Source organism: Malania oleifera, chromosome 3, assembly GCF_029873635.1.
Source record: "Malania oleifera isolate guangnan ecotype guangnan chromosome 3, ASM2987363v1, whole genome shotgun sequence".
NCBI lineage: Eukaryota > Viridiplantae > Streptophyta > Magnoliopsida > Santalales > Ximeniaceae > Malania > Malania oleifera.
The window spans coordinates 21,857,960-21,870,400 of NC_080419.1; the positions used below are offsets into that span (position 1 = coordinate 21,857,960).

At 41.9% G+C, this 12,441-nt stretch overlaps 2 protein-coding genes across 2 annotated transcripts; one reads left to right on the forward strand and one right to left on the reverse strand.

The window, feature by feature from the left end:
* Positions 1 to 75: 75 nt before the first annotated feature.
* LOC131151848 (probable glutathione S-transferase) lies at positions 76 to 2,030 on the forward strand. The gene is made up of 2 exons (XM_058103299.1): positions 76 to 529; positions 1,388 to 2,030. The coding sequence occupies exons 1-2, from the start codon at positions 215 to 217 to the stop codon at positions 1,730 to 1,732; spliced, it is 660 nt and encodes a 219-aa protein (XP_057959282.1). The 5' UTR covers positions 76 to 214; the 3' UTR covers positions 1,733 to 2,030.
* Positions 2,031 to 3,430: 1,400 nt separating this feature from the next.
* Positions 3,431 to 4,801, reverse strand: LOC131151201 (uncharacterized mitochondrial protein AtMg00810-like). Its single transcript, XM_058102448.1, has 2 exons — positions 4,371 to 4,801; positions 3,431 to 4,190 (listed from the first exon to the last, which is right to left on the reverse strand). The coding sequence occupies exons 1-2, from the start codon at positions 4,799 to 4,801 to the stop codon at positions 3,431 to 3,433; spliced, it is 1,191 nt and encodes a 396-aa protein (XP_057958431.1).
* Between the last annotated feature and the right edge of the window lie 7,640 nt (positions 4,802 to 12,441).

Consider the following 12,441-nt stretch of genomic DNA (forward strand, 5'->3'; position numbering starts at 1 on the left):
CATGCATACCAGGGGCGAATATCCAGGAATCTCGCCCAACAAAATATCAGCCACGTGGCGGAGCCCCAGGCCCGCAGCCACAGAGCAGAGCAGTCCCTCCCCTGCTATAAATTACCTTCCCTGCTAACTCAAACACCGCAAGGTGCATAACCCCCAGGGACTTCAATAACCCTCGTTCTTCTCTTTTCAAAAATCATCTTAGCTTCCGGGAAAAATGGCGGATAAGGTGGTTCTGTTGGACTTCTGGGCCAGTATGTTCGGGATGAGGGTCAGAATCGCTCTGGCGGAGAAGGGCGTGGAGTACGAGTACAGGGAGGAGGACTTGGGGAACAAGAGCCCTCTGCTTCTGGAGATGAACCCTGTGCACCAGAAGATCCCTGTTCTGGTCCACAATGGCAAACCCGTATGCGAATCCCTCGTCATCGTTCAGTACATCGACGAGGTCTGGAAGGATAAGGCGCCATTGTTGCCCTCAGGTCCCTACCAGAGGGCTCAGGCCAGGTTCTGGGCCGATTATGTCGACCAGAAGGTATGTTTGTTTCTCGGTATTCGTGCTTTTGTTTGCTGCCTTGTGGGATTTTTTTGTGTTGGGTTTTGGAGATTTTGTAAATCTGGTGGGATTTTTGTTTTTGCTTCTGGGTATTCGTGTTTTTGTCTGGGTCGATTCTTTTTTTTTTTATTGGTTCTTGAATAATTTTCTTGCCCTTTCTTGGGTTACCATATGTTTATTTCTTTTAGAAAGTGGGTTAGTATAATATTGTCAAATCTGGATTCCAAAGTCAGTGTCCATGCTTGATGTGCTCTTTGATTTGGGTTTCTTTATCTTGTTGTGGAGAGCAGCAATGTTGCTGCTGCTGCTGCTGCGCTCTCTCTCTCTCTCTCTCTCTCTGTTTGAAAAAATTGTAAAGGAAGAGAATATGTATGGTAAAATTCAGTACCTTCGTTTGTTTGGGTACCAAGAAAAAACTAACAAAGCAAAACAACATATATGGTAAATCATTGGTGTCCCTGACTTTACCCTGTTCATTATTTTCGTTCCTGTTCGAAAAAGAGAAAATGCATATGAATCATTTTTTTTCCTTCATTTTCCGCCATTATTTATCCTCATAACAAACCCTGGAACTGAAAAAAGCCTAGTAGGACTCATTTCTAGCTGGAACGAATATATATATATATATATATATATATATATATATATATATATATATATACCTGGTCAGAAATAAATTAGGCAGGATTCGAAGTAACTGGTTTATTTTTCTAAGCAAATTAAGAACCCAGATCAGAGGGGTAAGTAATAACTGTATAACCCGGAAAATTAAATAACTCAAATTCGCACAAGGATTTAATAAGGGCTAGCTGTGACACTGCGTTTGTGGGTTTGCAGATGTACATGGCGGGGAGGAAGCTATGGTCATCGAAGGGAGAAGAGCAGGAGGCAGTGAAGAAGGAGTTCTTTGGACACCTGAAAGTGCTGGAAGCAGAGCTGGGAAACAAGCCATTCTTCGGGGGGGAGAGCTTTGGGTACGTGGACCTTTCGCTGATAACATTCTCCTGCTGGTTCAAGGCCTACGACACCCACGGCAACATCAGCATAGGGGCGGAGTGCCCTAAGCTGATGGAATGGGTGAAGAGGTGCATGGCCAAGGAAAGCGTGGCCAAGTCCCTTCCTGACCCGGACAAGGTCACCGACTTCGTTGCTGGAATGAAGAAAAGATTTGGGATAGAGTAAAAGCATCGTGGGGACTTAATAAATTTTTTGTATGCTCGCTCTGGTGTGATGAAGGCGTCATTTGATTAATTCTGGCGTATGGTAACTTTGGGTTAGGCCTGTGGGTGGTGGTGGTGTGGACGTATTGTGTCTTTGCCCATTGATGGAGTTTGGTCTTCGGAGCTAGTTTGTCTTCTTTTAGTTTTTGTGAGGTCTGGTTTGTAATAAGGAAGACACTTTGCTGTGCCTTCTGAACAGAATGAATGGTGAAGACACTTTGGTTGTCCAGACCACAATGAATGCTTATCCTCTCTCTCTCTCTCTCTCTCTCTCTCTCTCTCTCTCTCTCACTTATTATGATTATTTTATTACTGTTTTGGAATTGCAATGGTGTGATTATTTAGGACCATGGTTTCGATACTGGCTGATGAGTGACCCTCATGGAAACATGGGTACTTATTTTAATTAATCAAACATAAAAGGTCTTGCCCATTAATCTAATCTTCCTCTTATTCATTTTTCTTTTGTTCCCACTCATTTTTTTCCTCTTACTAGAGTGGCATAATGCGTGCATGCTTCATGTTTAGAGGCGCATTTGAAATGTATTTGAGATATTTAATAAGAGTATGTTTGGGTTAAGGATTTTATTTGAAAAAAATAAAAGAATGAAAAATAAGGAGGAAATTTATTTATTTTTTATTATAGACTCGAAAATAAAATTTTATTTAAATATAATTAAAAATTAAGAAAAATAAACATTAATATTGTGTAAAATTAAAATTTTATTTATAAATTTGATATATATATATATATATATTTATTTATTTTTCTTAAAAATCAATGTGAACTTTTTGATATCTTTTTATTAAAAATATGTAAGCTTTTCTGAAAGAGAGTTTGCGTGATCTAAGTTGATATAGAAGTAATTAAATAATTTTAAGATTGAAAAATGAAGCTCTATAGCTGGATGCTCTCACTTTTCTACTTTTTAAATGAAATTTGTTAATATTATACTAGCTCAAAAATTAAAAGATGTTGGAGAAGGTAAAAAAGAAATTAGTTTGTGAAAAGGTGAAATAGAAAGGGTGTTTTTTTCATGACTTTATATTTTAAAAAAATTAATAAGTGTAAGAATAACAGAGAAGAAGTTGCTACAAAAAAATGGTCTGAACTGTATTAATTTTTTGTGTATAGGAACTGTACATGATATTGTTTACTTATACAGGAAAAAAGCAAAAAACATATTTTAACAATAAAAAAAAGTTCTAACAATTAGCTAAACAAATTGTGCAATTACATAATGATATAAAGACATCTCAGCTATGAATGAGGCTATTTTGTAAATTTCTTGAACTATCATCACATGAGGTGTACTCAGTTGATGTAGGATGGGGCTGAGTTGTAGCATAGACATGGGACTGCTTTGATCCCCCCCCCCTTCGGCGGGAAGATGGAGAGTAGATGTTAGTTACTCCCAACTTGGATAGATGTAAGTAAAGTAAATGAGAGGGTAAAGACTTGGTAAACATATCTGCAATCTGCAACTGAGTAGAAACATGAGCATTCCGGAGGGTGCTAGCTTGTATATTGTCCTGAATAAGTTGACAATCCACTTCAATGTGTTTTGTCCTTTCGTGGAACACCGGGTTAGATGTAATGTGTAAAGCAACTTGATTGTCACAAAATAACTTAGCTGGTTAAGGGCGAGGGATGGAAAGATTAGTCAATAAATGTTAGCCAAGTGAGTTTAGTAGAAACGGAGGCCATGGCCCGGTATTCAACCTTAGTAGAGGATTGGGAAACCACAGTCTGCTTCTTTGACCTCCAAGAAATGAGAGATTGCCCCAGAAAAACACAAAAACCAGTTATGGACCTGCGAGAGTCTGAGCAAGAAGCCCAGTCGAAATCAGAATAGCCAATGAGCTGAATGTAAGAGGTAGCAGACAAGAGGATCCCTTGACCAAGAGCATGCTTGAGGTAGCGAAGCTCTTTGTGTGTTATAGCAAGGTGAGTAGTTGAAGGGCGATCCATGTATTGACTCAGGACTTGAATGGGATAGCTAATGTCAGGTGTGGTGAGGGTAAGGTAAAGCAAACGACCAATGAGTTGGTGATAAGGAGTGGGATCAGACAAAAGGGTGCTAGAGGATTTTGATAATTTGTGGTTCTGATCCATAGGGAGTTTAAGGGGTTTGGAAGCAAGATGACCAGTATCGACTAAAATATCTAGTGTGTATTTGCATTGGCAGAGAAAAATGCCTTTGGGAGATTGAGCCACTTCAATGCCTAAGAAATACCGTAGGGGACCAAGATCCTTGATACGGAAATGGGTGTTTAAAAAATTACGGAGAGGGGAAATGGAGGTAAGGGAGCTACTAGCAAAAACTATGTCATCGACATAGACAATGAGAGCTGTGAAACCAGTAGCAGATAGACAAGTAAAGAGGATGTAATCAGCCTTGGATTGCTTGAAACCAACACTAATTAAAGATTGAGAGAATTTATCATACCATTGTCGTGAGGCCTGTTTGAGGCCATAAAGGCTTTTGAGTAGTCTACAAACTTGGTCAGGGTGACCTTTAGTGTATCCCAGGGGCTTCTTCATATATATTTCTTCATGTAAATCCCCATGAATAAAGGCATTGTTAACGTCAAACTACTGCAAATGCCATTCTTTAATGGCAGCCAAGGCAAGTAGAGTGCGAACTGTAACAATTTTGGCAATGGGAGAAAAAGTTTCATGATAATCCACTTCCTCTTGCTGAGTAAAACCACAAGCAACTAATCGTACTTTCTTCCTTTCAAGAGTACCATTCAAATTGTATTTTTTGCTTTTATACACATATTTGCAATCAATTGGAGACTTCCCAGGAGGTAAATCTGTAAGGACCCAGGTGTTGTTGAGTTTTAAGGTCGCAATTTCAGTTTCCATTGCTTTACACCAATTAGGGTCCTTGGCAGCTTGTTTGAAAGATTGTGGGTCTTGTTGGGAAGAAATGGTAGAAGAAAATAAAGCAAAAGAAGGTGATAAACGTGCATAAGAAAGATAAGAAGACAGAGGAAAAGAAATACATGGGTGAGGGGCTGCCATGTCCGCTGGTTGGTTGGATGAGATGGAACTGACTTGTTGACAATGAAAGTTCTATAAATAATGAGGAGTTGTTCTGGCACGAGTGGATTTGCGAAGTGGGGGAAGTAATGGAATAGTAGTGTTGATCAAGGGAGGAGTGTGATACCTCATGGATGAAAAGACTTAAAAAAGATTAGATGTTACTACCTATATCAACAAGATGCACCTTTATTTTCGGGAGCCTTCCCATAAGAAATCCATAGTTAAGCATGCTTGACTTAGAGCAATCTTGGGATGGGTGACCACCTGGGAAGTTTTCTTATGAAGTGTGTGAGTGAGGAAAAAACACACTGAAAAGGACACGTGTTGGTTTATAGGGTCAGTCATTAGTCCGATAAAGCCCACCCCCTGTTGTCTGGTCCAGGTGGAGGAGGAGAGATGCAGTGCTCCCTGGCAGACCTAGGTTGGGGCGTTACAAATGGTATCAGAGCCAACACCCAGTTGGAAGTGTGATGAGATTCACATCACCTGGGTTTGGAAATGTGGGTTCGCAACGAGGACGTTGCGTTCTATAAGTGGGGGAGAATGTGATACCCCATGGATGAAAAGACTTAAATATATTAGATGTTACTACCCATATCAACAAGGTGCACCTTTCTTTTCGGGAACCTTCCCATAAGAACTTCATAGTTAAGTGTGCTTGGCTTGGAGCAATCTTGGGATGGGTGACCACCTGGGAAATTTTCTCAAGAAGTGTGTGAGTGAGGACAAAACACACTGAAAAGGACATGTATTGGTTTTTGGGGTTAGTCATTAGTCCGATAAGGCCCGCCCCCCTATTGTCTAGTCCAGGTGGAGGAAGAGAGACGCAGTGCTCCCTCGCAGACCTAGGTTAGGGTGTTACAAGGAGAATCTGTGGAAGGTGAAGTTGCATGTGGTGGTAATGCTGCAGGTAAATCGGGAATGGGAAAAATAAGAGGAGGTGAGATAAGTAAGGAAGGTGGAGAGGAAATGTCTGATGTGGAGTTAGGAGGAACTAAGGGGTGAGAAGAAGAAGGATATAATGAGATAGATTGTATGGGATAAGGAAAGGGTAAAGGTAAAGACAGAACAGGGGATGTAGTGGTAGTTAGTTGATGGAAGGGAAATATGTGTTCATGGAATGTAACATCCCTAGATATGAAAATAGACTTGGTATTGAGATCAAGCAATTTGTAGCCTTTTATACCAAAGGGTTAACCAAGGAAAACACAATGTCGACCTCTTGGATCAAATTTGTGGCAATTGTGGGAGAGGGTGGAAGCAAAACAAATGCACCCGAAAACTTTCATGTGAGAGTATGATGGAAGCTTGTTAAACAAGAGCTCAAATGGTGTTTTATTTGAAAGTAATGGACTAGGAATGCAATTAATAATGTAAGCAGTTGTAAGGATGCAATCTGTCCAATACAAGAGAGGGAGGTTGGATTGAATTCTTAAGGTTTGGGCAATGTTTAATAAGTATTGGTGTTTACGTTCAACCTTTCCATTTTGTTGTGGAGTTTCCACACAAGTTTGTTGATGAATAATGCCTCAGTTGTTGAAGAATTCAGTCATTTGAAATTCAAGACCATTATCACTGCAAAGGATTTGAACTTTGGTATGAAATTGAGTGTCAACCAGATTGCAAAAAGCCTCAATACATTTCCTGGCATCATATTTGAGTTTAAGCAAATATATCCAAGTACACCAAGAATAGTCATCAACGATTGTTAAAAAATGGTACCATCATATTCCGTAATGGAATGAGGTCCCCATATACCACAATGTATGAGTTCGAAAATAGTTGTACTGGAGTTAAGGAAAAATCTAATTTCATTGGGCACCTTAGATTGTAATGGGTTTAGTTATAAGTCTACAAATGACGTAATGGAGGTGAGTAAATGTGTTCTGACTATGATGAAGGGGCAGAAATTACCAGGGAATATCTATACACTGCTAGGTATCATAGTTGTAGGTGGAGTTGTAGCTGCAAAGTCTGAGTCGGATAGTATTATCTTGTGGCATATGTGGTTAGGGCATATGTGTGAGCGTGCAATGATGGAGCTTTATAAGAGAAATATTTTGAAGGATGTCAAAATATGCAAGCTGAATTTCTACAAGTATTGTGTTCTTAGGAAACAGAATAGGGCACAGTTCATGACAATCATACACAAGACGGAGGGAATTCTTGACTACATTTATTCAGATGTTTGGGGACAAGTAAAGGTAGCATAATGGGGAGGACATATGTACTTCGTTATTTTTATCGTTGACTACTCACGGAAGGTTTGGGTGTATTTCATGCAGCACAAGTCCAAGACATTTGCCAAGTTCAAATTGTGAAAAACTGAAGTAGAAAACCAAATCGGGAGGAAAATCAAATGCCTCGGGTTAGACAATGGTACTGAGTACATTAATTTGAGGTTCAAGGATTTGTGCGAGCAGCATGGAATTATGAGACATTTCACATTATGCAAGACACCACAATATAATGGTTTGGTAGAAAGGATGAACTGAACTATAGCTGAAAGAGTTCAGTGTCTTAGGTTAAATGTAGGGCTTACAAAGAACTTCTAGGCAGAGGTAGTATATATGGCGTGTTTCTTAATTAACGGATCACCAAAGGCAGCATTAAATGATAAAGTTGCAAAGGAGGTGTGGATAGGCAGCATGGTTGACTACTTTGGTTCAAGAGTGTTTGGATGTCTAGCCTATGTGCATGTTTCAAGTAAGGAGAGATCGAAACTTGATGCAAAGTCGAGACAGTGCATCTTTCTGGCATATCAGAAAGGGGTGAAAGGGTTCAAGCTTTGGGATCCAAAGGGAAACAAGGTGGTGATCAATAGAGATGTGGTTTTTGATGAGAAAGCCATGTTGCAGCGTAAAACAGGTGCCAGAAAACTGTAGCAACAACGAACATGTGGTGCAGGTGGAGTTAGAGACTCAAGGTGGAGATGACAATGTTCATAACACTAGGAGTCCTAACTCAAGAGACCAACAGCATCACAGTACAGCTATAAACAGACCCAGACACACTATCAGACCACTCCCTAGGTATGAATTTGATGATCTAGTTTCTTATGCACTCATTACTAGTAATGGGGATCCTACTACTTTTCAAGAGGCGGCGCAAAGCCAATAGAAAAGTAGATGGACGGGTGCTATGGTGGAGGAGATAGAGTATCTACATAAGAACCAAACGTAAGAGTTAATGGAGCTTCTAGAGTGGAAGAGAGCGATAGGATGCAAATGGGTGTATAGGAAGAAAAAAGTAGTATCAAAAAAGGAAGGAGAAAAATTCGAGGCTCGTCTGGTAGCAAAGGGTACTCACAGAGAAAAGAGGTTGACTATGATAAGATCTTTCCCCCTATGGTTAGACACATTTTCATTAGGGTAGTGTTGGGATTGGTGGCACATTTCGATATGCATTTGGAGCAGATGTATGGAAAGACAACATTTCTCTATGGAGATTCGAAGGAGTTGATTTACATGATACAACCAGAAGGGTTTAGTCAATCTAAACAGGAACACTTGGTCTATAAATTGAGGAAATCACTTACGGGCTGAAGCAGTCTTAGAGGCAATGATACAAGTGGTTTGAATCTTACATGATCCAAATTGACTATAGGAGATGTGAGTATGATTGCTGCATTTATATGAAGAGCGTTGATGATGGTTCATTCCTTTTTATATTGCTTTATGTGGATGACATATTGATTGCAGCAAAAAGTATAACCGAGGTCAAAAATTTGTGAACCTTGTTAAACAAAGAGTTTGACATGAAAGATTTGGGTGCGACGAAGATGATTCTTGGGATGGAGATTTAAAGGGACAAAGTTTCTAGGAAATTGTGGTTATCTCAGCGGAGCTATGTTTAGAAGGTGTTGGAGAGTTTTAGCAAGGATAATGCAAAACTAGTGAGTACACCATTGATGAATTATTTTTGGTTGTCTACCGCTTAGTACCCAAAGACAAACAATGGCGTTCATGACATGTCAAAGGTCCCACAAGGCAGTGCAGTGGGGTGCTTGATGTATGCTATGGTTTGTACAAGACCGAATTTGGCACAAGCTATCAAAGTGGTGAGCAAGTTTCTTTTGAATCCAGGTCAACAACATTGGGATGCAGTCAAATGGATTTTGGAATACTTAAGGTGTAAGAACCCGAACCGTGATAAATGGATTTATATAAATAAGAGAGGGGCCGAAGGGTGTGACGACACCAGGATTGCTGATCATGTGTTGTGTGTGCGTGTATGCACTGCGTAAATTAGTACTAAATTACATTCAACTGCGTGTATGTTGCATCATGATAACACTCAAATGCCACACACCGATATAACCTGTGTTCTTCCTTACTGAGAGGTTTCTCACCCTTACTGTACATACATTTTTACAGGTCCTTCGAGTAACTGGAACTAGCGTCCTAGTGTTGGGAGCGTAGTAGCCGGTGTACTGCGTTTAGCGCTTGGGTAAGTGCTAAGACTGTATTTTTGGTAGGTTGCCATTTTGGGATGTGTTGGGCACCCAATTTGTACGTTTTGATAGAGCCATGTTTTACTCTTATAGACTCTGATATGGTACTCTATATGATGTTATAGAATGACTTTTTTTCGCTGCGTATATGAGTGTGATTGGATGATGTTAAGGGTGCCTGGGAACCCCACGGGGTTGGACCCTCATCCATTGTACTGTATCTTTGGATGTTTTATCAGATACAGGGACATGTTAGATTATATTTTCACCCTTGGGTCCCATTTCGGGGTTCAGGAGGTGACAGCTTGGTATTAGAGCTAACTAGGTTACTAGATCTTGTAAACTTGGTTAGGCTTAGTTATGAGTACATACCAAAGTATAGGATGTGGATATGGGTAGATTTGGTTAAGGGTTGTTCGGTTGCTAGATCGGGATTTGTCGATGATATTCCGTGTTTTTCCTGGGATGACGATTCCAGTAAAAACAGCGCAGATCATTGATGACTTTCGTGTCGGTGTGATAGGACAGACCTAGACCTGGCAGGGAGTAGTTAACATGATTAGTGTAGATCATTGTGTTAACTGTATGTGTTGTAGGGATACTGATAGATTCCTATTGTGTTGTAGAATAGAGCCCAAGGATAATGGCCTGGGAAGTGGCTCCGAGGAGACTACGAGTGATGAGCCTCCTTCTGTGCCTCGAGGTTTGACGAGGCAGGTATTGCGGGAGATCGGGCGGAGTGTGAGGAGACGCGAGCGCTCTCCTACTACTCTGGGGTGCACCATTGAGAGGTTCAAACGCATGCATCCTCCAACGTTCTCTAGAGGACCTGACCCGATGATAGCAGAGGATTGGGTGGAGAAGACTGAGAGGATCTTGGAGGTCCTGCACTGCACGGATAGGCAGCGAGTCCTTTGTGTCACCTTCCAGCTGTATGGGGAGGCGGGCCGATGGTGGACTGCTATGAATCTGCTGGAGAAGCAGAGAGCTGACCCTGGGGAGATGACGTGGAGCCAATTCAAGGAGGTGTTCTTTGACAGATACTTCCCGGCTTCAGTATGTGATGCGAAGGCAAATGAGTTTTCTACTTTGACTCAAGGGAGTTTGACGGTGCAAGGGTACGCGGCTCGATACATAGAGCTGTCCCGCTTTGCACCATGTATGATCTCGAGCGAGTATGAGAAGACTCGGAGGTTTGAGAAGGGTTTAAGGAAGGATATCTGCAGACTTGTGGGTATGCTTCAGATCTGCAAGTTCTTGGTGTTGGTGGATAAGGCCACGGTGATCGATACTGGTATCCGAGAGGACAAGGCAGATCAGGAATCGAGGAAGAGGACAGTACCTTCTGGTTCTCAGACAGGATCTTGTCGGGCTATCGTCAGAATACTGAGCGTCGGGATTCTCAAGGGAGTCGGGCTAGTGATTGTTGTACCAGGTGCCACAGGCGGCACGAGGGCGAGTGCCAGTCATTTGAGGGTAACTGCTACAACTGTGGCCAGCCAGGTCACATGGCTCGGGATTGTTGAGCACCGAGGCGAGATGTGCCTACATTCAGTGGGAACCGAGGGAGCAATCAGATACCTCGAGGGACCGTTTAGGCGGATACAACTTCGGTCATAGTATACTCTCTTACTCCAGTGGATGCTAAGCATGCAAGTAACCTGGTGACATGTACCTTATTTTTGCTTTTGAATAAAGCTGCTGTTTTGTTTTATTCGAGTGCGAACCATTCCCTTGTGTCCATGAATTTTGTGGGATGGTGTGGGGTTGAGACCCGAGACATGAATGAGGTGTTATCTGTCACTACGCCATCTGGGAGTGTGTCTTTCTATAGGAAGATATTGGTAGACTGCCCGGTGGAAATTCAGGGAAAGCTGCTACCGGCGAATCTTGTTGTATATGACATGTCAGGGTTTGATGTCATTCTAGGGATGGATTGGTTGTTCTCCAGTTATGCTGTGATCGACTGTCGTAGGAAGGTGGTAGTTTTCAGACCTCCTGAGAGCAAGAATATGAATTCGTGGGATCGTGTGTGCGGTCAACGCCACAGATTCTGTCAGCACTATAGGCGAAGAGGCTACTCTTGGACGAATGTTAGGGGTACCTAGCCTGTATAAAGGAGCTGCCGCAGGATGAGTTGATACTCGAGGACATTCGAGTAGTCAGCAAGTTCCCGGATGTGTTTTCAGATGATTTACCAAGTTTACCTCCGGATCGTGAGGTGGAGTTTGCGATAGAATTGCTGCCTAGTAAGGCACCAATCTCTAAAACTCCATACTAGATGGCCCCAGTAGAACTTCGGGAGTTGAAGGAGCAGTTGCAGGAATTACTGGACAGGGGATTCATTCGACCTAGTGTTTCGCCCTGGGGAGCTCCAGTATTGTTTGTAAAGAAGAAGGACGAGTCGATGCGGATGTGCATTGATTACCGCGAGATTAATAAGGTAACTGTGAAGAATCACTATCCTTTACCTCGTATAGATGATCTCTTTGACCAGTTGCAGGGGATGCGGGTCTTTTCGAAGATTGACTTGTGGTCAGGATATCATCAGGTGAGGGTTAGAGTGGAGGATGTAGTGAAGACGACTTTTCGAACCAGATATGGCCATTACGAGTTCTTAGTCATGCCTTTTGGGTTGACGAATGCTCCGGTGATGTTCATGGATCTGATGAACAGGGTTTTCCATGAGTACTTAGATTGGTTCGTGGTGGTGTTCATTGATGACATTCTGGTATACTCGAGGAGTATAGAAGAGCATGTGGAACATTTGAGGTTAGTGTTACAGATTCTGCGGGAGAAGAAGTTGTATGCTAAATTGAAGAAATGTGAATTCTGGTTGAGTCAGATTGCGTTCTTAGGCCATGTGGTTACTGGGGATGGTATATCAGTTGATCCTAGCAAGATTGAAGCTGTGGTCGACTAGGTAAGGTCAAAGAATGTGCAGGAGGTTCGGAGTTTTCTAGGACTGGTGGGTTACTATCGTCGGTTCGTAGAGGGTTTCTCTAAACTTTCTGGACCTCTGACACGTTTGACCAGGAAATGAGTGCAGTTTGAGTGGACCAGTGATTGCGAGTAGTGCTTTCAGGAGTTGAAGCACCGACTGGTTACTGCTCCAGTGTTGACCATTTCTTTGGGGGATGATGGGTTTGTGATTTATAGCGATGCA